Source organism: Poecilia mexicana, unplaced genomic scaffold (genome assembly GCF_051168715.1).
Source record: "Poecilia mexicana isolate PSO_F unplaced genomic scaffold, ASM5116871v1 scaffold_12, whole genome shotgun sequence".
Classification (NCBI taxonomy): domain Eukaryota; kingdom Metazoa; phylum Chordata; class Actinopteri; order Cyprinodontiformes; family Poeciliidae; genus Poecilia; species Poecilia mexicana.
The window spans coordinates 7653408-7680459 of record NW_028263381.1 but is presented as its reverse complement, the minus strand read 5'-3'; the positions used below and the strand labels follow the sequence as shown (position 1 = coordinate 7680459).

At 39.9% G+C, this 27052-nt stretch overlaps 2 protein-coding genes across 2 annotated transcripts in view; both read right to left on the bottom strand.

Moving 5' to 3' along the window:
- Nucleotides 1-27052, bottom strand: part of lamc3 (laminin, gamma 3) — a 142011-nt gene that overhangs the window by 103837 nt on the left and 11122 nt on the right. Inside the window, exon 3 of the mRNA XM_088010845.1 lies at nucleotides 13173-13303. Coding sequence (XP_087866971.1) covers nucleotides 13173-13303 — 131 coding nt within the window. The remainder of the gene's footprint in view (nucleotides 1-13172; nucleotides 13304-27052) is intronic.
- Nucleotides 1559-9574, bottom strand: LOC148155967 (uncharacterized). Its single transcript, XM_088011316.1, has 3 exons — nucleotides 8261-9574; nucleotides 6800-8019; nucleotides 1559-1568 (listed from the first exon to the last, which is right to left on the bottom strand). The coding sequence occupies exons 1-3, from the start codon at nucleotides 9572-9574 to the stop codon at nucleotides 1559-1561; spliced, it is 2544 nt and encodes an 847-aa protein (XP_087867442.1).

The window sequence follows — 27052 nt, the reverse complement described above, 5'->3', positions numbered from 1 at the left end:
AAAGTATCAGATAACCTTCACTGGAAGACATAGTCAATCAATTCTTCAGTCTTGTGACAGACTTACTTTTTGTAAAGGTACTAGAGTTTTTTTGATTGGTTAATAGTTTTTGCACTGCTTCACCAAAACCAGCACTGATTTTCCACTACTAGAAACATGACAAAATTCAATTTTGCCTTCATTTAGCACCCACAAAACACTTGTCATTATTTGAGCTGAACTTTTTATTTAATTCATAAATGGAGGATAGTATTGTAATGTTTGCTTACAGATTCTTGATCAACTTATAGTTTGGGGAACTGCGAGTCACGTGAAAATGATGAAAAATAATCATAACACCACGTGTTGAGGGTTATTGTGCAGTGGTAAAATGCATCGTCTTCCCAACTTTACCACCTTTATTTTATTTTTTTCCCTACAGAAAAAGTAGGATGGTTTCTAAAACGTGTAGGTTCTTTTTTTCTCCCCCATTTCTCACTCCAGCAGCGACATGTTCTCTGTGTCACAGGATTTTACAAAAGCCCAAGACGGGATCAGAATGCAACTCCTGCCAGCAGTTTAAACGTGTTTCTTGAGTAACATTTCTCACCTTCTTTTCTACAAAACACAGCCTCGCTAATTGGAGTGAAAATCCGTGCCTCGACTCATTGACCCACAGGACGCGTCTCCGATATGCATCAAGGTTATTGAGGAAAGCAAGCGCACGATGCAGAGAGTTTTCAGATGAGATCTTGGAAAAGGTTTTCGTCGTCGGGTTATTTTGTGGAAGTTCAAGTGACTTGATAAAAATTGCGAGACGTTTTAAAGCCATTTTTAAAATGTATTTCCTCCACTTTTGCCAACGGACAGGTCAATTTCTTGCCAGCTGCGACTTACTTTTTTCTGTATGCATTATTTTCTGGCAGTGTTGCAGGGTTTTGTCAAGTTGCTGCAAGAAGGGGCAGATATTTGTCACTGAGTGGCAACCTCTGCCAAATTTACTCAGCTGTCCTACAATCACATGTCTGCTTGCCTGAGGCTCAGACCCAGTTATTCCAGCATCACTGACAAGACGACGACCAAGTGACTATAAGCTGCCTCCGATCTATACCCCAGAACTCTGCTGAAATTTACATCATGTCTTGCAAAAGTGTTCATACCTGTTGAACTCGTCCACATTTTGTAATGTCACATCTCACACATTTCAATGTGTTTTATTGGGATTTCGTTTGACAGAGCAACACACAGCAGTGCACAATTGTGGAGCGGAAGAAAATAATAGATAGATGTTTTTGCAATGATTTTCTTCTTGCTACTTTTCCATTATGTGAAGTGCAACTCCTGTTCTTTCAACAGAGTCCCCCGCCCCCAACTCAGCAGTGGTTGCCTGTAACTCCTCCACAGTTTCCAATCGCGAGAGAAAATGTGTTGTTCTGTCTCACAATATATATTAGAAAAAATGCCCCTATGTTTTCAGGCTGCAAATGTTGCGTTTTGAGTTTGATCCAAATGCAGTTGAGAGTAGGGCGGAATTAGACTGAATGATGACAAGTTTCTATGGAAAAACAAGGTCAAGAACTTACAGACACCTGCAAACATGGAGACAGGATTAATGAATGCCAAATGCAGGATTCAGTGAGACAGTAATGGAAACAGAGCAGGGTAAAAGTGCAGTGGGGATGGGAGCTTGGCGCAAACAAGGACCAGGTGATCACAATAAATGGGATGAGCTGGGAGCTGAAGGGGAAGTGATGTATTAGAGAGGAACTTCATAAGTGACACTGAAAGCAGCGCTGGAAGACCCAAAGGGATAACCAGTAAAATAATACAAATAAACTGAAAAGAACATCATCAGAACACAAAACTCAAACCCAACACTCAAAGTGTTGGGTTTTTCCTCTTTCTGTGACGCGTCACAGAAAGAGGAAAAATGTGGAAGGGTGTGAATAATTTTACACGTCTTAGATGTAGTTGAACTACATAACTTATATAATTAAACATAACAGAAGAGACGTGGGCTGAAGTTTTACACAATTTCTGCTTATTTTGAGGTTTACTTAGTGAGGGCAATGGGACTGAATTAACCTCCCATTATGGATTAGCCAGTTAAGAGTTTGATCTGCTGACACACGAAGCAGCTGAGGTTACGGACCCTGCTAACACCAGGGCACACGGAGTGCTGTTGTGCAGCCAAGCTTTCAGTCAGAAACTATTTTCTCTGTCCTAGAGGCATCAGCTCACGCACCAGTCTACACTTGGCGGCGGCTGCATTGATGCTCAACTCAAAAAAAAATAAAAATATAATAAAATCACAACAAATCTGTCACAGCATCTAACTCACAGACTTGACACGAGGCAGCAGAGTGTAAAGGCATATGTTCTTCAACACACTGTCCAGATATAAGGCTAACGTGTCGCTCTGCGGTTTGTCCCCCAGGTGTTGCGACGTTGCTAGGTAATTTGTCATGCGGATGCAGTGATCCTAAACATTTATGACAGGTGTCACATCAAGTTTATATTCTCTCTGAAGGCTCCATCTCAACTACTTAATTGTCCACTTCTTCTTTTTTTCTCTTTTTTATGTAGCAACCGTGGTGAAGTGTGGTTTGTGGCGACATGTCCGTTCTCATTAATGTGAGAACGGAAATCCACTTTGGATTTCCACAAATCCAAAGTGGAAGAAGTGTGGAGTGTTTCACTAGTTAAACTTCATCACGAGGTAAACGGACTGGCAGAAAGAGGGAACGTTAAGGTGGTAATTTAACTCGAGACCTTTTTATGGTAAGAACAATTGACAATTAGATTAAAGAAATATTCAGAGAAAACTAACTAAAATACTGGTGCCTCTAACAGATAAAAGTAAGAAACAGCTTTTGCTTATTTAAGTTTAGTTGAGTGCTTAGACACTTTTAGTGAGTTGAGATTTTCAGATTCTCTGGAGGATTAATCTGTTGAGATATTATTGGGATATTATTATAAAATTATCAGTTGGGATATAAATTAAGATATTCTAATATTTTCCATTTCGCTCCACTCTTCAAAAACGGGGCAGACAAGAAAACACACTTTTAAAGTAAGGCAGACGTAGGTTAATCTACATAAATCGAGAGCAGTCTGTACTAAAACAGCCACTCGCATTCATCTGTAAAAATTGTTAAAAACACTTAAAAGAGCTGCAATTTTAGGGGAGTAAAGAAGTTCTCCATATTACAATAACTATATGGGTCTTTGGTCAAAATATAAGGAAATTTTTTGCTTCACCAATTGACGTCTCCTTTCTCAGTCAGGTTACCTCCAAATACACAACATTTGACAGCCAAATACGGGACGATTCCTATTTTAAGGGTCGGGTGGCAACCCTAATGGTCCCTGTTGGCAGTGCTATTCATCATGCAGCTTCAGCCTGGTGAGGAGCTTTCTCACTCGCCTCGTAGTCACACATCTGGTTTTATATTATTTTTAGAGGTGTGCCGATCGATCGGTCACCGATCATAATCGGGCCGATTTTCGTGAAAAAGTGCATGATCGGTGATCGGCGATCATTGTCTCTTTTACCGATACCGATCACCTGCTTCTCATTTCGCAGCCTGCCTGTGCAGCTGGTCTCCTCTTTCCTTCACTCTGCGCAAACGCGCAACAACAAATCCTAAGCGATGTGGAACTATAACGCACTGAGTGAATGGGGAAGTTTGCGTGTTGCGGCGGAAAATTGAAGCAGTCAAAATGCATCAACAGAACGAAGCTAATACGACATATAAACAATGCCATACTTGACGGAGTTTGGCTACATCGAGGCTCACTGCAGTAAAAAAGACATATGGAGGATCAGACAGCAGGTAAAGCAGCGCACTGCTACAAACACTCACCCCGATTAGCATGACAGTCAGAAAGCTAAACAAATAACCCGCAAAATTATTTAAGTCTTCGAGCTGCGATGTCAGACGCTGGTTCTGCTCTCACTGTTGAACCGCTGCTACGCTACAGGTAGTAATATTTCACAGACGGAGCGCCGCTTCTGCTCCACCTGGTAGTGACTCTCACACCGAACCTCTGCTTAAAGCTGCAGCATCTAACTAAAAAAATACATTTTACCTACATATTAAAACTGTCGCTATCCTAACATGAGACAGATAATCTCTAAAAAAAATAATCGATCTCCTCCCTGTTCTGCATAATTACTCCGCTCGGTCAGAAACAGCCACTTAGAACTAGCAGTAATCAGCTAGCCGCCATGCTATCAGGAAGTTTTCATTCAGTAACTCTGGATTGTTTATTGTAATGGAACCTGTTTTTGCCTTTGAATGTTAAGTTTTATACTTGAACTTTTTGGCAATGTTGAGAGGTTTTATTTTGGCTCTTTGCATTATTTAGCCTCTTCAGAGCTTTCATATGTTATCAGTCTGTTAAAGATAGTATTATCAATAGCAGTACAATTTGCACAATGCCTGTTTTGTTTAGTTTTCTTCTTGGAAAAAGTTATTAAAAACAAGTTTTTGTCTAAATTAAGGTGAATTCATGGTTCCTTTTTCCACATAATGTAACCGGTAGTGTTTATGATAAAAAATAAATAAATAATAATTATGTGACCGTATCGGTGATCGGTATCGGTGTATCGGCCCTCATGGGTGATCGGTATCGGTATCGGCAGGAAGAAACCTGATCGGCACATCTCTAATTATTTTATTATTATTTTTAGTATTATTTTTCCGGTTAAACGGTGCACCAAACTATATCAGATGCTTTGTCTACTTAGTAAGCCAAAGTTATTGCGCACAGAGAGCTCTGAGAAAGTCGTCCCTCAAACTTGAGCAACCACAACAGTTTCTGTGATTCTTATTAAAAACTCAAGAGACAAAAAATGGAAGAGCTACGAAAGCCACATTAGCACCATAGAATTCAATCTCCTGTTTGTTGAGCATCTCTGTGCAGTGCCGCGGATTTAACTCATGCAGGGCTGAGTTAAATGGGGCCTTGAGCAGAATTTGACTTAAAAGTCAGTCTTGCTGCTAAAAACATTAGCACTTCTAACAGCTTCTGGGTTAGATTTAGTCAAATCTGGGAGAGGGGGAGTAGTTTAATTGGCCAACATGTAACCCAGGTTAAAATAGCCTCTTCATAAAAACAATAGTAAATTAGATAAATAGGAAATAAATAAATAGGAAAATAAATAGGAAATTAATCGATCTTAAAATTGTTATTCTCTTATTCTGAAGGGTCACATTTATGTGTAACCCACGTGACTAGCTTCAGCCAATCGGGTTGCTACGTTCTCTGACGTGAGAGAAAGCAAGCAGAGAGCGTAAAGCAAGCAGAGAGCGCAGAAGCAAACGGGATTGTGCTGAAAAGAAAAGACAGATAAGAGAAATTGACCACTCGTAGCTGATTTGCTGTCTAAGACGAGTTTGTTCTTTTTATTTCTGGAGAAGGAGCTTTTCCATATTTTTTCTCTCACCCTGACTGCGTTCGGGATCATTTTTTTGTGTTGTGGAACTGGACTTGGTGAGTTGAAAGTGTATTTTGTTTCTTTTGTTTCTTTTTTAAGATAATGTATTTGTTAAACATTTATCTAATTTAAATGGAAAGCTGAAGCGGAGGCTGATCAGCGGAGGCGTTGGCTGTTGCTCTTGGTGCTAACAGCAAGTCAACTGAAAGTCAACAGGAGTAACAGCTGATCCGCTGAAGCTAACAGCTGCTCTTGTCAACAGAAATTCAACGGCTTATGAGCAGAGGAGCTAACTGTTGCTAACTGTCGCTGTTTGTTGGCAACAGGCTTTTTTTTTGTTGTTTTTGTTTTGTTTTCGTTCGGCTGGGATTTGGACTAAGGAGTCTCGGATCATCGCTGAATTGGATCTTCCTAAAGAGTCTCGGATCATCACTGAATTGGATCTTCCTAAAGAGTCTCGGATCATCACTGAATTGGATCTTCCTAAAGAGTCTCGGATCATCACTGAATTGGATCTTTCTAAGGAGAACGAGATGGCGAGCCAACCCGGGAGCTTAATGACCATCAAGTAGGAGCTACGCCTTCTGCTGGACATTGCCAACCTCGCGACTTGGTATGACCTGCCTATGTTGTCGTGCGTATTAGCAGTGGGTCACTGAAACAGAATTAACTGTTGAATCATCGGAAGAAACAAGACATCAATCTGAAGCACAGTTGATCTGTCCTTTCTGAATTGTTCTGCTGTGTTGTTGTTTTGCTGTTATTGTTTTTTTTTTCTTTTAACTCCTTAAGGGAAACACTAAAGAACTAAAAATAGATTAAACAGATTAAAACAAACTGTAAACCAAAATAGATAAATAGTATTAACTAGAACTTAAATAGAACTAAATAGTATTAACTAGAACCTAAATAGAACTATAACCTAGGTAAAAATAAATAGTATCCTTAATTTAGATTTATAAAGTACTCTGAAAGGAACTGGAAACTATTTTTTTTTCTTTTTTTGAATTTATGTCATTGTGTGTTAATTGTGTAACATTGTTGTTGTTTATTCTTTTATTGTTCTTTAAACTAATAATAAGCCGGCTGTTTTAACTTAATTTTCTTTGGTCTGTGGTCATTAATTCAAACTACACTTCTCACTACTCCAGTAGCCGGACCTAGCTCTGGTCTTATTACAAATTTATTAACTGTAAACACATAGCGAGTGTTACAAACACAAAAACAATCAGTTATAATTGCAGTTTACTAATTTGTATTTGTAAACAAACAGAGCTCAAACTCAAAGATTAAACTCACAGAATCAGATTGTTGCTATGATAACAAACCAATCTAACTATGAATATTGTTCTTTGAACTTTAACAAAGTAAACTTGCCAGCTCCTTAAAATCTTACATTTAAATGTTAATTTAATTCTTGTGTTTACATGGGGCTCACCGACCCCACACACATAAAACTTGTCCACATTTGGACTGAGGCAAACGTGGAGACTGAGGCTGACGGGACACGCAACGAAACCCTGGAGGTCAGCCGAGAAACCAAAGGGACTGGCCACAAAGCCCTGGAGGTCAGCCAGGAGACCAAAGGGACTGACCACAAAGCCCTGGAGGTCGGCCGGGGGACGTATAGGACTCGACCCGAAACCCTGGGGGTCAGCCGAGAGACCAAAGGGACTCGACACGAAGCCCTGGAGGTCAGCCCGGAGACCAGCGATCCTTGCTATGAGGCCCTGAAAGCAGGCCGGGAAACCAATAAAACCCACAACAAAGCCCTGGAGGTCAGCCCAGAGACTAGCGTGACTTGCTATAAAGCCCTGGAGGCAGGCCGGGAAACCGACAGGACCCACAATGAAGCCGTGGAGGTCGGCCGAGAGACCAAAAGGACTCACCACAAAGCCCTGGAGGTCAGCTTGGAGACCAACGGGACTCGACACGAAGCCCTGGACGTCAGCTCGGAGACCAGTGAGCCTTGCTATGAGGCCCTGGAAGCAGGCCGGGAAACCGATAGGACCCACAACAAAGCCCTGGAGGTCAGTCAGGAGACCAGTGGGACTCGCCACGAAGCCCTGGAGGTCAGTCAGGAGACCAATGGGACTCACCACGAAGCCCCGGAGGTCAGCCCGGAGACCAATGGGACTCGCCACGAAGCCCTGGAGGTCAGCCTGGAGACCAACGGGACTCGACACGAAGCCCTGGAGGTCAGTCAGGAGACCAATGGGACTCGCCACGAAGCCCTGGAGGTCAGCCTGGAGACCAACGGGACTCGACACGAAGCCCTGGAGGTCAGCCCGGAGACCAATGGGACTCGACACGAAGCCCTGGAGGTCAGCCTGGAGACCAACGGGACTCGACACGAAGCCCTGGAGGTCAGTCAGGAGACCAATGGGACTCGCCACGAAGCCCCGGAGGTCAGCCCGGAGACCAATGGGACTCGCCACGAAGCCCTGGAGGTCAGCCTGGAGACCAACGGGACTCGACACGAAGCCCTGGAGGTCAGCTCGGAGACCAGCGAGTCTGATTGTCTGGTGATGAAGGAGACCTGAGTTCGATGGCGTCAAGTTCTCATAGCACCGCAGTCCTGCGGGCCTCAAGCTCTCCTGCAAACATCTTTCAAGTCATTAGCTCTTCCACCATCAGTCCCCAAGTGTCAAGCTTTGCTGACACTGCAGTCCTGCTGTCCTCAAGCTTTTCTGCCACCGACAATCAAGCATGAAGCTTGGAGCCCTCATGACACTTTTTTATTTAGAAGTACCATGGTTGAACCCAATACCTCAGAGTGTCTCTTTTGTACATTTTCACAAGTGTATTGGTGAGGGCTCCGACCACACGTCTGAATACAGATGGCTGCTCCTGTGGCTGGTCTGTAACCGACTGGCTGTCTTCATGGGTTTCCTCTTCAGATGGCTGCTGGGGCTGCTGCTCCTCTATGTCCCTCAGCCTATTGTTCAGCTGCTCCATTTCAAGCTGTAGTTCGGTCCTTATACGCTCCAAGGCAGTGTTTTGCTGCTCCAAGATGGTGTTTTTCTGCTCCAAGGTGAGGCTTCTCTGCTGCAGGACGCTGCGATTCACCTTCAGGGCGTCGTTTTCCTCCTCCAAGATTTTGTTTTCCTGTCCGAGGATGTCATTTTTCTCCAGCAGGATGTCGGTTTTCTCCAGCAGATTATCATAATCCTCCTCCAGTCCGGTGATATCCTGCTCCAGTTTGGTCATTTCCTCCTCCAGGGCGGCGTTTCTCTGCTCCAGGACGGGGTTTCTCTGCTCCAGGGCGGCGTTTCTCTGCTCCAGGGTGGCGTTTCTCTGCTTCAGGGTGACGTATCTCTGCTCCAGGGTGGCGGTTTTCTGCTCCAGGGTGGTGTTTCTCTGCCCCAGGGCGGCGTTTCTCTTCTCCAGGGTGGAGTTTCTCTGCTCCAGGATCGTGTAATCCTGCTCCACTATAGTGATTCTCAGCTCCAGAGAGTTGTTTATCTGCACTAGGTTGGCATTTACCTCCCCCAGAGTGTTGTCTATCTGCTCCTGGGTGATGTTTGTCTGCTTCAGGGCTGTGTTTCTCTGCTCCAGGGCGGTCTTTTCCTTTTCCAGGGCCTTGTATTTCTCCTCCACTGTGGTGAGTCTCTGCTCCAGGTTGGTGTTTCTATGCTTCAGCCTGTTGTGTGTATACTCCATAGTTATCTTTTCCTGCTTCAAGGTGGTGTTTCTCTGCTCCAGGTCGTAGTTTTTCTGCTCCAGGGCGTCGTTAATCTGCTCCAGGGCGTCGTTAATCTCCTCTAGAGTGTCGTCTATTTGCTCCTGGGTGGTGTTTGTCTGCTCCAGGGCGGTGTTTCTCTGCTCCAGAGTGGTGTTTCTCTGCTTCAGAGCGGTCTTTTTCTTCTCCAGGGCGGTGTGTCTCTGCTCCAGGGTGGTCTTGTCCTCATTTAAAGTTCTGTTTACTGCAAACAGATGTTTAATTTCCTCGTCTTTTTCCTGAAGGAGCTTGTCTTTTTCATGTTCAGTCTGTTCTATGTTCATCTTCAGCTCCTCATTGGATTTAATCAGCGTTTGCCTCTCAATGGACATCTTGCTAACTTCTTTCAGGATGCCTTTGAGTTTTTCTGTCTCTCTCGCTAGGGTCTGTTCTGTTTTCTCAGAAGATGATGCTTCACTGCTCTCACTCATTGTTGATCCTCTTGTCTGGACAAATTTGTTTGTTAGGAATTTACCTTTTATCTTGAAAAGCTTTGACAATACTTGCTCTCCGACTTCTGCAATGGTTATGACCGTGCAGCTTTGTGATGTCACTTTTGTGGAGCAATTCTCTTTGTGACATCAATTTGCGTGATGTCACAAATTGATGTCAATACCTCAGCAGAACAACTAGAAAACTGCTGAAGTTTGAATAAAAACAAACTTTACCGCTGAATGCAGCTCTGCTTAGCTGATGGCCAATGGAGACAGTTCAACTGGTAATATATCACCAAGGCTGAAATCCGCACTTGGGAGACGGCGGCTCTTGAGGACAATGGACTGGACAGCAGGGTGCGAGGACCAACTGTCAAAAGGAAACACTGTGCCCGAAAACAGAAGAAGGGGAAACGGGTGGGCGTGTTGACCCAGCTGATGCCTATGAAGCCACCGATTCCGACTCTTTTTCTGACCAATGTCCGCTCACTGGGAAAGAAAGTGGATTTGTTAGATCTGAGGTTAAGAGTTTCTGCAGAGATGAAGAACTGTGCCATTCTTTGCCTAACGGAAACCTGGCTTAACACCAATATGCTAGACATAGCCTTCCAGATCAACGGTCTTCAGTTATGCAAAGCAGACTGCGACCAACGGTCAGGAAAAACACAGGGAGGAGGACAATGTATGTAAGTGAATGAAGGTAGACTGGTGTACGAACTGTGGCCTGGTTAAAAGCTGTCAGCCATACTATCTGCCTCGGGAGTTTACTGCGGTGTTCATCACCATTGTTTACATTCCGCCGGGTACTAACGGCAACAAAGCATCGAGGAGCTGTATGACACCGTTAGCTCACTGCAGATGAAGCACCTGGAGGCATTGTACGTGGTTGCAGGGGACTTTAACCATGTGAAACTGACGGACACTCTGCTCAGTTTTATTGGCATGTCAGTCTTTAGCGAGATATAATTAATTAAATGCGCTGACACTTCATTGTGCCTCAAACGTACAACGTTGAGTGAAGCTGGCGACCACTGCAAGATGGTGGCCTTATGTCACGTTTGCAACAGCAGGCAGAGATACAGGTTGGATCAGGTTGCAGAGCCCTGTTCTAGCAGATAGAAAGTATGATCCTATCTCAATACAGCAGCTAAAAGTGCAGCACTATAATTTTTAATTAATGGTTAAAATAAAATAGTGAAAGTTAAAAAAAAAATCCACCTCTGAATATTAACAAAATACATTTATTTAGCATAATATCTTCTGTACCCCTGCTGGCCCCCATCTAGAACCGTCCCTGGGCAGAAGGTGTATGTCTGACATTAGTAATACATTAAACGACCACTGAACACTGAATTAACATGTCAAAATTTCTTAATAAAACAAACAGAAAGCCCTAACAAATCTTTTTATAGTAAGAAATATTTATGTATTTACTGTTAATCTCTTAGTGTGATTTGTTCTTTAAATGGCCATTTGTATTATTTTGTCTGATACAACTATACATTAAATAAGCAAGTAATTGATTATCTAATAATCAAACGATGACAGTCAATTAAAACCACAATAAGAAACTTAATCAATCATAGCAAAATGCTCTGTACCATATCAGCCTCAGGAGATGATTCAGGGATGAAGAGATGCTGATGTCTGGTTCTTTAGGTAAGTTGAGGAACTCAAGACCCAGTTCAGTTCCTCAACTGACATCATGCAGCACTGCACACTGCGCCAGGACGAACACATTTGTTTTAATTGCCTGTATTCATCTTCACTAACATTATTCAGCCTGGGATTTGAGTCTTCCCTCTCACGTCTGTACCTTTACGAGAGGTTTTGGTTCCGAGGACGGTGGAGAATCGAGTTGAGGATGTTTTAAAAAAACGCGGTCGATAGCAGCTCACTGCAGCTGCGTAATGTCGGTCTCCAGGCAACCACAAGAGCATCGGTCCGTAGCGTTCTGGGGTTCCTTGAGCTCACACCACGACAATTTAGCTGACCTTAATATTTCCTGTGTTTTATTTTGGTCATTAATGTTACAATTACTTTTGATATATGTGTGATAGGCACGTCTATCGGACATTTATAGAAATACGGAACAAATCGCGTCCTGTATCGGTTCAATACAGGACACAACATTTAACAACCAAATACAGGACTATTCCGTATTTTAAGGGACGGGTGGCAACCCTATTTCTCTCTGCAACAGCTGTGTAATTTTCATGTCATTTGGGGCTAAAATGATTGTTTTACCAGTGATTGTTGCCTCTGATTTCACATATTTTCCATGTGTTTTTTGTTGATTGTTTTACTGTAGCAAATACCTGACTTTTTTTTTTAAATTTTTTTGCTACAAGCGTGTTTAATCTCATGTTTTTTCAATATTTGTTTCCCTTAAAGATTATTGCAAAATAAGTAGAACAACACCTGCTTAAGCTCCAACCTTGATCACCTCTAGAATTGCTGCAGCGACAGGAGATAGTTTTATTTATTTTGTTTTCTTGAAGTCATACCTTTTGGATCCAGTCTAGGAAAACAAAACCATGAAACCTTCCAATATCTGCAATACAATCAAACTATGGTTCAATTCCAGAAGTCTGGCCTGTGTACTTTCTATCTGATCTCAGTTTGCAGAATCCACACTTGCTGGGTCGGTGCAGTCTAAGGTTCCAAAGCAGCTGATGTGACGATAATGGGAAAAAAAAGAAACAAAAAAAAAAAGAAACAAAAACAAAACTATAAAAATAACAAAAGAAAAGAGAAAAACACATTGATAAGACAAGCTAGCACCAACTGACAAACTATTTTTTGTTTTATTACATATAACCTCAGGATTTTACTGGCTGCTCTTTGCACCAACCTGCTGGGATATTGGCTCTGAGAGAGAAGACAGGCAGTCGCCTTGAATGTTCTCCACTTGCTTAACCTTGCTTAGGGAAGAATGATGCATTTCAGATTATTTGGAAATGGCCTAATGATGCTTTACGCAGTGATGGGCAGTCGCTGTAACTTCTCCAGAATCACTGCTATGGCTTTTCCTTTCTGGCATTACTCTAACACACATTTGGAGTACGCTGACCTCTGCCAAACTTCTGCTTTTATAGCTGATGCCCAATTAATCAAGAACATTTTTAGCACCCCTTGGCTGCTTTATACCCTCACTGATAGCAGCAAAGTTACAGCTCCAAATGTGAAACTGCTGGATGTTACTTAAGAAAACCTTTTTTGGCATCTTGGAGGAGAAACCGAAGACTTCCCCAAACCTTCTGAGCACCTTGTAGCAAAGCCCTCCTGAATTTAGATACAGTAGCGACTGTGGGAGCTGATATTACACATCAAATATTACACATTTTTCTCTATAAAGGACATATTTTTTGGTTACCTTGAGACAAAATAATTGCGCTTGTAAAAAACAAAAATAGCAAAGAAATCTGTGCTAATTTTAACTAAATTACCATTCAAAAATTTTATTACATTTTATTCATGCATTCTAAATTCAGCATAGAAAAAAAACTTTACATTCCACCAATAATCAAAGGGGATTTAATAAAACTAAACATATTTTGAAAAGGATGTTTAAAAAAAATGTTGCTTCTCTTACCTCCCACCCACAGAAAAATCAGAGATGGCATAAAAATACGAGCGCAGCACTTTAGGATCCTTAAAAAACTCGTCCCCAAAGGTATTCAGTCTGTCCAAAGAGATGAGCAGGTCAGTGGCTGTCACCCATTCCTGGAAAACAGGAAAAGGAAGAGAAGACGAACATGCCATGAGACAATAAACAAATAAAATCTGACAAGCTGAGGAAGAAAAAAGAAGAAAAAACAAACTAAGGAAGAAAGACACAGACAATAGTAGCAGTGTGTTGTCAAGTATGTTTTTTTTCTTCTTTTTTATGATCAATCCTGAAAGCAGCATATATCCTACAGTTTTTTAAAAAAAAGGGGGCAAAAGAAAGATATGTAAAGTTGGCAGAAAAGAGAGATTAGTCGGAATGAAAAGTTGGTGGATCAAAAGACATGGGTGATGGTGTAACGACGGGGGGGAGAGCAGATGTAATGGGAAGATAATGAGGATGGCAAAGAAAATTGAGCTGATGTTAGAGTGAGAGGGGTGAAAGACGGAGGGGATTAATGGAGATAAAAGTTGAAATATAAAAAAAAAAAAAAAAAACACACAACATTGCCGTTCTACTCTCCTGTAATGGATTGCACTTGGCAGAACCTCCGCTCCGATAAGATTTAAGCTACTGCATCTGAGCCCACTGCAAGGGTAGAGCGGGATGAAGCAACAGCAGGAGAGAGTGAAGGAGGATAATGCAAACAGAGGGAAAGCAAATAGAAAAAAAACAAAAACAATACTGCAATACTGGGGTGGGAGATAAAAGTGACGTCAAGCAAAGAGAATGATGAAAAAAAGCCCATCCAATACCATAAACCTACTTTTAAACAAATAACTGGAGAGATTTTTTTTTTTTTTTTTTGGCTGGTTTGGGACTTTGTGGCGGTCCTCAAACAGCCTGTAAAGCTGTGTGTTTTGAAGCTACTCTCCTGAGACGTCTTTGAAGTGTGGCAGTGGAAGACAAGGAGATTGGAGTGAACGGGCCTCAGACTACAATCGCCTGATGATTTCCTTCATTCTTGTCTTTTCTTCTTTTTTCTTCTTTTTTTTTTTTCCACAGACAATACGGCGCATCTTTGTAGCGACGAAGCCCATCAAATAACACCTTTTTGATAAGATGGGACTTTGCTTATTATAGAATATGAGGCATAAACCGAGCATGCTTTGTACGTTTTCCATGTTTTTTTTTTATTTATTCTTTTTTTTTTTTTTTTTTTGAAGTAAGCCGTGTTCTTAACCATACTGGGAGAAAAAAAAAAAAAAAAGAGAAACATCCCTAAAAATATTTGTGCGGAATAAGTTGACTTAGTTTGACAACCCCAAACTTTTTCGCTGTGTAGCAAGCATGTGGTCAGATGTGACCTTCAAAGTAAGAGATGCTCAACAAAACGGTGCCATTATAGCACCACCACCACATAGAACCATAGATACAAGGCAGGGTCTATGCATGGTGCATGACAAGTGCTAATCCTATTGTACAATTAAGACCAATTGAACCATTCTATGCTTTTATCAATATGTTGTATAATTCTGCTGACTGTTGCCAGGAGTCCTGAGCTTTTCTGTGGTATGTCAAGCATACAGAGATGGTTTTCTTCATACCTTAATTGGAATGAGTTACAATTCAAGCTGGCATTTCTTTCATATTGAAGCAACCTGCCCATTTTCATCTGACCTCTGATGAGAGCAAAGCATTTTTTCTTGGAATAAATTTTGCTTTCGGACCGTCCTCGGTAAGCTTTATCCATTCTGAAGCTCAGTTTCAACTTCAGCTGGTTTTCCTCACCTGACCTACACCTACACACTTGTACACCCAGCTGCCACCTGATTGGCAGATTGATTAATTTTGCTAAAACACTAATTGAGCACGTGTTCCTAACCAAAGAACCTGATTAGAGTTTATCGGATTTTTGGAAATTTACCATGAGGGAATCTTCATCTCGTCCTCTCTGGTACAGATGTTGTGTCACTTCCACGGGATTAAGCATAAAACAAAAAAAAACAAAAAAAAAACAAACAAATGTCTGGATCTTGGTTAACAATTCAAGTCTTCAGTCCTGCACATTAAAACCAATATAAATTTGTTGAAGGGTACAAATGCTGCTTATAGAATGAACATTAAGTAGATTTCCATTTTTGCACCTCCTAATAGCTTCCTTGTAAAACACTGAAGCATTAGTCTTTGTTCAGCAGGCGAAGCAATTTGTAGAAAGCTAAGAAATGAAACAAAGATGACACTTTGGGCCTTCTGGGACCATAATCATGAACATAGTGTGGTTTTTCTCAGCTTAAAATAGCCCGAACAGCAGAAAGAAAATGTTCAGGAGGAAAGTTGATTCTTGGGAGACTTTTTTTTTCCCGATTATCATGACCAGAGAGAGAACACAGAGTTTGGATGTGGCGCCTGCAGTTTGAGAAGAAACTAGTTAACTATCTGTTAGTGTCAAGCAGCTCCTATCAGACTTAATAAAGCTCTCTGTTTAGGTCTTTCTCAAGAGAGAGAGAAAAAAGTGGTGGTTACGTTCAGCAACATTCTGATTATGCAGCAAAACAAAATCCTCTTGTACAAAAGCATTATTTGATTTTCATCTTTATTTCCAGCCAATTTCCTCCACCGAAGGATCCAACTCCAGTTGGAGTGCACTTCTCGGACAGTCCTCCCCTCCTGGCAGTCAGTCAAGGCCTGTCAAGCAGTTGCATGATTGCATAATGTAACAACGGCATCAGGTGATTGAGTGTGGTCACCTGGCATGCTGTTGTTCCAACCTTAACTCCAGCACGTCGTACCTTGTTCACATGCTCTCTGCAGGCTAACAGGATTTGGATGCCGCCTACAGTCATGAGGCAGTGGGAAAGCAGATCCGTCTTTGTCTTGGGTTTTACCAACTTAAGACGGCAAATTTGTATTTATGGCTCGCAACAGCAGGCCTGCGAGGTCGAGCGTGATTTTCCTGTGCTCAGGTTTTGCTTTAGTACTTGTCAAGTATTGGATGACATCAATTTACTCGGCTGAAATCGCAAATGAATTTCATTTAGTCATTCATCCGTTTTCCTAAGTGCGCAGGGAGCTAATGTTTGTCTCCAGTGGCCAAGAGGTGAGAGCTTAGGTATACAACAGACAGGTTTTAAGTCCATCACAGGGTAACACAGCAACAGACAATGTGCTAACTCACATGGGAAGAGAGTGTAAAGCAATCAGATCACCTAACCTGTATGTTTTGTTTGTTTGTTTGTTTTTTCACAATGGAGAAAACTGCATCCACAGTCACACAGGGAGAACGTAAAAACTTCACTTAAGTTCCCAGCTAGGATTCCAACCCAGGACTTTCTTACTTAACCCTTTCATACATAGTGGTCACTACAGTGGACAGCTATTTAACAGTCATTTTCTTCTGCTTCTTGTGGATTTTTATGTTATAAATGCACACAGACCACTGAAGTGGACACTAACATATCATAAAATACACCATCAACTACTGGCCATCAGCTGCAAATGCAAGAAATTATTTTTTGTTAAATCCAATATGGCCGACAGACAAAAAAAAAAAAAAAAAGCATGCCAACCGACCCGGTCCCTCCTTCTACTGTAGACAACTCTTGAGGGTAAAAAAAATATTGTGACATCAGATGACCCCTCAAGAACAATACCGCTGATGTATTTTTGAAATAACAACTTTGTATTTGGAGAACATTACAAATGACCACCTAAAAAATTTTAAATAATAATAATAATTTTAAAAAAATATGCCTTAAGAAAATAATTAAAAAAAAGGTTAAAAAAAATCCTGACACAAAGGATCACAATTCATTAATGAAAGGGTTAAAAGAAACAGTAACAGCTGCTCTATGATCTATTCTGTGACGTCTTCACACTGATATGCAGGTAGCCAAATAAAAAAGCAAGTAGCCATGTAGGTTTCAGGTAATGTAGGTTTAAAGCTTTCCCAAACTGCAGACCGGCATTCAGAATGGTCCTGATGAAAGATTTAATGAAGAACAGAAAACTAAGCAAAAAAAAAAAAAAAAAAAACAGGAACAAGACATAAAGCTGGGAACAGAAAACAGGGACGCAATCAGAAGAAAATACAAACATTTGAAGGAGAATGCAGGCATAGGAAAAAACAGGTGATGGAAAACAGCTGTGGAAGGAAGGAAGCTGGCAGGCGGAGGGAAGGTGAATAATAATGTTCCAGTTTTTAACTGGGAAATTCCAACTTCCCAATCGGAAAAAAAGTTGACTTTGCGTTTCAATATGATTTCTCCTTGCATCAACAGTAGTTGAGATTTGGTGAAAAAATGTTTATTTTACAAGAAACACACATGTAAGAGTGCATCTAAAGTCAGTGTAACATGTCGCACCTTCTATTCTAAAGTGAACAAATTAAAAGTGCGGTTTTCTTGTGGAAAGTAGAAGTTTGTTTTATATTTAATTGCAACGTGACAAATGAAAAAGCAACTTTATGCACTGAAACCTTAGTATGATCAATGAAAAAAAAAAATCAACATGATTCTCTTACCACACTTGCTGGGATATGCATAGAAGTGTTGTGTAAAAACAATGGAATAAAATTAATGGAATTTAAAAAGTGTAATCTTGAAGAGGCATTGAGAAATATCCCTGATTTAATATGAATAGTTCAGATAAACCGAGCAGAGCTTTCTGAAATTAAAAACAAAAACTATTCATGTGTAGTCAGTGTGAAAACATATTATTTCTATCTGCATCTAAATTATTTGGGTTGCTTCTTACTCTATGCAAATCGTCAAGAAACTTCTGTTATCATGAAGCAAAGAGACCTTGACAAAAAATAAATAAATAAATAAAAAATGATGCCTAAACCGCTTAGTGGGATATTTCTTTGTTGTGACGCTATCTTCAAAAATACAAAGGCTCATTCATTTAAAGCGAAGGCTGTAAAGACGTAAAACTCTGGGAAACAGACTTTGTTTCTTAATCTGTTTGTGGTTAATACTGAAAACAATTAAGTTTTTCACCTTTTAATGGAAACAAAAATGGCTCGAGGCCATGACCTGCTATTATGTGTCCCTATTAAATAAATTATTAGCACAAAATCCGTTGCCCACTAATGATATTATGGACCAGATTTATAACTCCGCTAATGAGAGGCAATTCTGGACTGTGGTATTTAACTCGCTTTACTTCAGACCTCCAGTTCTGCGTGTGCAGTAAAAAAAGCGTTTTAAATATATTCCCAACACTAACACACACAGAGAGTAAGTGCAATGCTTCATTTATCATAGAGTATAGAACCATCATTACTGGGAAGGTTTATGCTTGGCGTAACAGTGCTAATTGTGTAATAATTCCAAATATCACTTACTCCAGTAAAAGGAAGCAGTTTCTAAGGGTTAATTAGGAGTCAGCTCATAACTTATTATTAGTGCAAACCACAGCAAAAGCTTAATTAACTTTGATTCCAAGTCCCTTGGAATTTGGGCTCGCAACGCTACGACGATGCTGACATAGGGATAAGCATGGAGAGTGGCAAGGAGCCAGTCCTTTGCTCAAGGCAGCTGCTTCCAAATGGTCAAGTGAGCAGGTTCACATACGTAGACACGGATCAGAGCAAAAGAGTTGGCAGGAGCGCCGCTGCAGAGGATCTCCCTGGGCGTGTGACCTTCGACCATCACCTACAAGTTCTCTCTCTTCTCTCGTGCCTCTCTGCTCCTTTCTCCTTTCCTTCGCCGCTCTTCCTGTTTCCCTTATTTCTACGTCTGCAGGCGGTGACAGGAAGGAGAGCAGTGTCCCTCATTCCAAAGTTAATAACTTTTTAATTTAATTGCTTAAGCTCACTGTGCCCCCAATATGTATTTTTCTTTTTTTTTTCCCCTCCTCTCTCCGGCTCGTCTCATTGTCATTCAGAGTCAGAGCTCGAGTTTTGCCACACAGCTTTTCTTGAGTGAGAACGAGGGTGTGTGTGTGTGTGTGTGTGTGTGTGAAGAGCGCAGGGGGACGGTGTTGTGGCAGTAGCGAGAGACAAACCATTTTAATGGATGACTGAACAAATTAAATTTGAATTCATACGGCGGCTTTCATCTTTTTTTTCCTGATTATTGAAAAAAAAAGAGCATGCTTTACAAACTTGACAACAGAGCTCACTTTGAAGTAAGCCATTTCTTTAGAAGAAAAAAAATAATATGTATTTAAATGACAAGGTGAATGTTGTTTCTTTCAAATAAAATCTCATTTGGCAATAAAATCCTGCAAGTTACATTATAAGTATAACAAAGCACTGGTCTGTACCCTTTTTTTTTTTTGTAGATTGTCACATTTTTTATGTATATCATTATTTATTCTTGTTTTACCTCTCAAAATGAAAATAAAGCTGTTTTTATAAAACACAAAATGTAAAGTCACTATATTGGATATGCTCTATCCAAACTGTGGCGCAGCAGACAAATCTGCAGTGGGATTAAAATGCTAATAAAACAGGCTGGATGCAATTCCTGTTTTAAGCCTGATGAAATATGTATGGCTCTGTACGAGGGATATATGCAGCGGAAATGGCACACTAATATGGCGCATAGAGTAACGGGAAACTTTTTCTGCTCGGTTGACAATCTGCATGTAACAAGTTGCTTTTATTACTTGCCCAAAGCTGTACAGTTTTTCCAGCGCAGATTGTCCTTCTATAGATTTCCTTCGCTATCGTCTGATACGTTTTATTATCAGACAATGCATAAATATAAATTAATATAGAAATTCATGTTGATCATGTTGGCTATTCAAGCCAACATGATCATGTACAAAGGTTCTCAGTCCCACTTGTTAAATCAGGATCATAGTTCGGTTCAGGTTATTTTCGAAAATGGGACAATACACAATGATGAATATTACAAGCAATCATAGCCAAGTGGCTAATTTCCATTTCCAGCCCCATTAGTTAACTGCGATTAATCCCTTGCTTGAGAAGCTGAGTTCATTTTCAGATTTCTCAAAACAAGAAATAATTTCTGAAAGTCTGACAACATGTAGGAAGCTGAAGAATCTCAGAAAGAAATATGTCTCAAGTTAACGACGATGAAGATTATGTAATGCATGTGTAACATTTAGCTATAAATGATACGCTTACGTGCAATGGCTGTTTTTGCAAAGCCGGACCAAACTGTTTTAATTGTAACTTCAGTGAACCACAGTGAGAGTCATTCTTCACCCAAAAAAAAATAAATAAATAAAAATGAGTCAGAAGGAGCGATCAGCCTACCAAATTTACTCCAGATGTCACAATGGAAAGAGTCTGGACAAAAATAGCTTCCAGAGAGAATACAAAGGGTAAAACTACTACTGACCGATCACAACAAAAAGCCCCCAAAACCATTATGATGATGAATTTAGGGAAAATGTTCTGCGTACTGACCAGACGAAAGTGGAAAGCTTTGGAAGGTGTGTGTGCTTCTTACATCTGGCATAAAATTAACACGTTTCAGATAAAAACAAAAGAACACCATAAAAGAGTGACACATGGTGATGGAAATAAGTAACAATGTCTTAGAGTGACTCAGTCACAATCTTTACTTCAATTTTGATTGAGATGCTTTGGTGTGACTTTAAAAAGCTTGAAAACTGTCCAGTGTGGCTGGAATTACAGCAATTCTGCAAGAATAGTGGGCCAAAAATCCTCAGAAGTGATGCAAAAATTTAGCATCGCAACTATTGTCTCCTACGGTGATGAACCATCTGACTGGTGTGTGACAGTTTCATTTGTACATCACATGTAAATCATTTAAAACTTGTTTTTTGTATTTATTCAACTTACATTTCTTTGATATGAACATTTATTTTATGTAAATATGTGTGTGACAAAATAACAAAAACCAATGGAATCTGTAAAACAGCAAATATAAGTCACTCCACTGAATAATTTAGCTAAAAAAAAAACATTTTGTCAAGTCATTTCTTCTGTCAGTGAGATATATCTAATTTGACATAACTCAAATGCGCTGATTTTTTTTCTCTGTTATTCTTTGTATTAGAAATAAAATGGATCCCGCTGCTGTAAATGCCCTTGATTAAATCATTTCATGTCCCTGTTGCTAGGAAACATCAATAATCACAGAAACAAAATGTTACAAATTCGGGAAGTTTTTTTTTTTTTTCTTTTTTTTTTTTTTCAAATCAGTCATTAGTTTGGCTGGGAATGTCAACACAAGTCCAAAATTATGACAAACAGTGATAAACAGAACACGTTTGCTTTGATTACATCCAATATGAAGCAAAATTCTCTGCTGGAGCAACAGCAAACTCTATATCAAAAACAAGCCTAGATTTGTTTTTTGTTTTTTTATGTCAACTTTTGACTAATCACTGATTACAATCATGAGACAATTTTTTTTTCCAACTAAAGTTCTCCTTGCAAAAGAGCAAGGGAGTGTCGGGGAAGTTTAAAGTTCGGGTATTAGTCGTAAAACTCCATAAGGTACAAGGTGTCTTACTTTCTAAAGAAAAGTCAGCTCTTTAAAGTGCCACACGGGGCTTAAAATTATATCATTTTATCCTTCATAATGACTGGTTGGATGTCCTCCAGTAGATACTTAACCATAGCCAGGACTCCCTTTTGCCACCTCTCACCGCACATGAATGCTCGTCTACGACCGGAGTACTCCCAAAGTCCCAGGTTTTAATAAGAAGGCGGGTCTATTTGGAAAATATTTATAAAAGATTGAATAGTGGAAGGACATAAATGTTCTTTGTATTGCATTTTTGTTTTTCACAATCAATTGTATCAATGAAAAAAAACAACTATTTGGACTGAAATTAAACATACAATAGGTGTGGAACAGATCTAAACATCTGATCTCAGGCTTTGAAGGTTGCACCCCTTTCCTTTCAAATGTAGCAATACTTTAGATGGGCTTAATTTGATTTGACAAAAGGTTTTGTCTGCAAAAATGTACGTTTCAAAGTAAATGCTAAGCTGGGTTTTAAATCTTTTTTTTTTAAAGTGATGAATTTTCCCACACAAAAAGATGCAGGTTCACAATTCCCTTCCTCATATGCCCCCCATAGCACACTGACTGGACATGCTTTTACAAAATCAGAATGGTGAAATATTATATTGCAATGCATTTATCACGGGGCGCCTGCCAAACCTAAAATATGTTTAAGACAGCTTCACCGAATCTCTAACTGTCTCCCTTCAAAAACGATACTAAGAGTATTGCAGGCACTAAATAGTGAGGATTTGTGTTGTTTCGCCAGCATAAAGGGGAAAAAAAAAAAGTTTGAATCAAAGCACCTGTAGTATGTAATTTTCTACCTTCTGCGTGTTCAGTTCCTCCTTTCTTTGTACTCCACTCGACGTTCGGGAGAAAGTGTTGTTGTGCAAAGGATATTGTAGAGTGTTCCTCCCAACCCCACTCGACTGAGCCGCCTGTATTAGCACCTCAAGCGAGAACCTGCATCACACAATTAGAGAAGGCTATGCCCCACAGTCTTTATTTTGAAGATTTCCTGCGTAAAAAAAAAAAAAAAAAAGAACTCCTTTGCATCCCAACAGCTTTGATTCTGCTTCAAAGAGGGTAGATTTTCCCCCCCCTCTTTTTTGTTTCTGCTCACTACACCCATATGGCTCAGCACCCTTAAAATAGAGGAGGAATGAGAGATTTAATGAAAGAAATAGAGCAATTGATCTCTGTTATATTGTAATGGGAAAAGAGATCACACTAAATTACTGGGTCCTCTCGTCTTGTTTAAAAGAAAGGCACAGGGGTGAGAGGTGGACTGAAGGAGGATGGTTGTTTGCCAGGTTTGTCCAGAGATTTGCCAACCAATCCATGTATTCTTAGCTCGTATTGATCGCCAGCAGCTTTATAATCAGAAGGTGTACATCGTCCAAAGGATTTAGAAATACTGCCAAAAGTAGCATTAGTGTCAGTTTGAATGCGATTAAAGCTACTATACTGATTACCTTTAAAACAAAGGCCATGATTTTAAAAAAGAAAACTGCTGAAAGCAAAAGAAAAGAAAACCTTGAATCTATGTCGCTCCAGTCCCCATTCAAACTTCTAGTGTACAGACTCAATAACTTGGAATATTAAAAAATATACATTACAAAATGTCAGTAATTCAATGCAAAAATCAAACCATGATTCATTGTACACCGATTTATTTCAAGCAGTTGTTTTTGTTCTTGGCTTTAAGCAAACAAAAACAAAAAACAAAGTAGTTTCTCAGAAAACGTTTTGTAACACCGTTTAAAATGTCTATACTGTTCAACTCCACATTTGCTCTTGAACATTTTTGCTTGGAATAGTAACAATGCAGCGAGGCATGGAAGTGATGAGCATGGGACTGAGGGTATTAAAGAAACTTTAGTTTCAACCTTTAGTTTACAACATACATGATATCGGGGGCACTTTCACTGTAAACATCACAAAAAAATCACAACACAAATATAAAGCAAACTAACAGGATTTCAAGAAGTCATGAAATGTGCATGGGACTTTTGCGAAAAAAAAACATTGTAGCTTTTGTTACTTTCTTTTTGTTTTGTTTACCAAACCACTTTACACAATGCAAAGTACGGTTGGGCAAAGGAAAACATTTGGTGGCGAGCTTTTCTAACATTTTTCATCCAATTTTCTGTTCTGTCTCGTATGACTAATTTGTTTTGCGTAGCTCAGAATTAAGAGTTAAATCAAACCAGACAAGTTAAAGTTTAGGAAAACTGTCTGAAAATCTTGGATCTGAAGCTCTTGCGTTTTGCGAAACATTGCTTACACCTTTTTCCAAAGAGACGCGTTTTCTCCACCTATTCAAATTGTTGAGCCTACTGTCTTCCTTGCATATTTTATAAATCATCAAAACAGCCCTTTCAGGGGAAGAAGATGCACTTCTCTTTGTTAGTCCAAGGTGCATAATTTTCAAAATGAATCCAAGCTGCACACTTTACGACAGGAGAGCGAGTCCAACCCTCTGCTCCCAAACCCATAAGATCTTTTGTGCTACTCCAGTTTTACCAGAGTGCATAGAAATACAGCAAATAGATAAGTGCAGGTTGCACAGTGGCTAATTTGAAGGGATCAATCCGAAAGATACTTGTCTTGAAAACTGAAAGATACTTGTCAATCCGAAAGATACTTGTCTTGAAAACTGAGAGCATACATGTTTTGTGGGTTAGATGTTTAGAGGAGCTTTCAAGCAAAAAAAAAAAAAACACACACACACAAAAAAAAAAAAAAAACCGAAGAAGCATCGGCATAAGAGCTGAGGGAAAGTCATACACACATGGCAGGAGAAAAAAAAAAAAAAAAGATGAGGCATGGAATAATGTGGCAGAGAGAGGAGATTCATGTACTGTTGAGCTAAGAAGCTCTCGCTAAACCGCAGATACATTTATTTTCTTCATTCATTCTCATTTTTATTACTGTCCCAACGGAGGCAAACGAGCAAAATCTCCAGAGCCAAACCCAGTCCTTCCCCTTTCATGCTGCTGTTTGTCACCCTACTGGCTGCAGCCTGCCACACAATGTGCCAAAACCCGTAATGGTACTAAAGATAATCCAATAGTGCTTTTAATTCCAATTTTCACTTGCTGCAGATGCGAGGGAGCTTCACATCAGAGAGCCGAGCAGAAAATGCACCGCTAATCCTGCTGCTCTGCGCAGTTTAGCGTACACTCGAGAGCAGAAGTGGCTTCATCCCTGCTGTCTACCCTTCATCTTTTTCAAGTTTAAATTGGGATCACTGCTAAAAAAAATATATATATATTTCTTTCTACTCAGTGGGAGGTTGCAGGAGGCACAGCCTATTCAAAGTGCCAAGGTTGATGAGAGGGGAGGTATTGTGAAGAAACAGACAGGAAAAGAAAAAAAGTGTTTTGATAGAACAGGAGGTAGATTTAAGGTGAGTTGAGGCATGTCGGCTTAATCCTTTGTCTTTTTTTTTGTTTTGTTTTTTTAAATCCTTTTTATATCAGTGGTGATTTGAGGCATTAATGATTACAGGTAATTCAAAATGAGCACAAAAAAAAAAGGGTTGCAGAACTGTTAATTCGGTAAGAGTCTACCCATAATTCAACACTAAATCTCACTTAAAGTAAGAATCACCTCTTCCTTACAGATCAGATTTCTTCAGTGATTCATTTTCTGTCACATTTAACTCTCACTTTGGAGACCATCAACGTAAAACTGTTCTAACTCTGCCACTTTAGATTTTGAGCACGTTTAAGGCCATGCCACACCATCTCAAATAAAGTCCAGGATTTAACTATGACACTCTAGAACCACTCTAGAAAAATCTTTTCAGCAAATTCATTTATTTATTTCGATGATAACCCCTTGTGATGCAGCATCTCACTCTCAAGCGGCTCCTAACAAAACATAATAACCAATAAAACAAATTGTAATAAGTAAAACCAAAATACAATACAAAACATTTAAACAGAGAAACACCCACCCACACGCACACACACACACTCCATGCTTCCCCCACATCTCATCAGCTAGTATATCAAAAATAAATGAATAAAATATAATGTGTGATACATTCACTCACCGAACAAAACATTGTGTACAAATACAAAGTACGCAGGCATATGAGCACCAGGAGTAAGTCTAGGATAAATGAGTGTTTTGTTCTTTTTGAAAGCTGGAGAAAGATGTTTGACGATAAGTAAGTAAAGATAATTTAAACATTCGGAAAGAGGTGATACATCTAACTGAGGGAGGTGAATTGTTTCAGTCTGAGCTTTAAGCTGAAATACATGACATCCAATTCCTTTACTAATACTTGGTATGAAAAAAAAAAACTGATCAGTATTTCTCAAGCTATAATGTGAACAAAAGGGAATTAAATGCTGTTTTAAATATGGAAGAAAATTATTTTTTTCTGGCCTGGAGAGCTAGGCAGTTTAAAGACTCATACATAAGACAATCATGAGTCCTTCATGAATACTTAAGAATAAATACATAAAGACTATTAAATAGAGTCTTAAAGCTACGTAGCTTCTCTTTTATTACCATAAATAACATCTGCATGATCGGCAGCACCAGTTGTGTGACGGCTCTTTTCCAAACTGGAATGGAAAAACATAAAGAAAAAAATTGACTAAAGTGACTAAGTAACCATATATATTCTTACAAACTGTTCTTAGCTCAGTTCTTAGTTTTTCCTCCCCTTTTTAGCTCTTCGCCCTTCGGGAAGGTTTGGCGCGGGTTATGCTATGCAAGGTTACACTTCATATCCCCCACATATCTTCACTTCCTCTTCCCATTTAATGATGTGGAGGAGGACAGCTTTCTTTTCAGAGGTGCAAGCATAGTCAGACATTTTTTCACACCAAGACATCGGAGAAAGGTCAGACAGAAGAACAAGCCGCTATAATCAATGCTCTGATGGAAGCTCTGCACATGCAAGAGGTCACGGCCAGCGGCTGATCAATGCAGTCAAAAGCTTCTTCTGAAATTAAGCTAACTCGGTTGAAAATGTTCTTTCCTTGGGTTCTGTTGCTATTTTGAAGATGGGGGGGGGACAAAAATAGGGAAAAAGGAAGTGTAAAAAGCAGCAAAATGGGCAGGGGGAGCTGGAGGTTGCCCACATCACCTGAATGAGGTTTTGACAGAGGAAGGGGAACTAAAAAAAAGGCTCTTCTGTCACATCGTTATATTTGCTTCATGTTGTTGTTTATCCATCGTGAGCAGCGTTTTGTGTTATTTGTGAATGTGCCGAGTTTGAATGACATTGAAATCGGACCAGTCCAGCTCGATGTATTTATTTAACATTTTTCGACATTTATAAATAAATATAGCATTTTGCAGCGGTGTCCTCTGCTACTTGATGGATTTCAATAATGTTTTGCTTATTAAACATCTTTTTGTTTTTTGAGAGAAAATAAACTT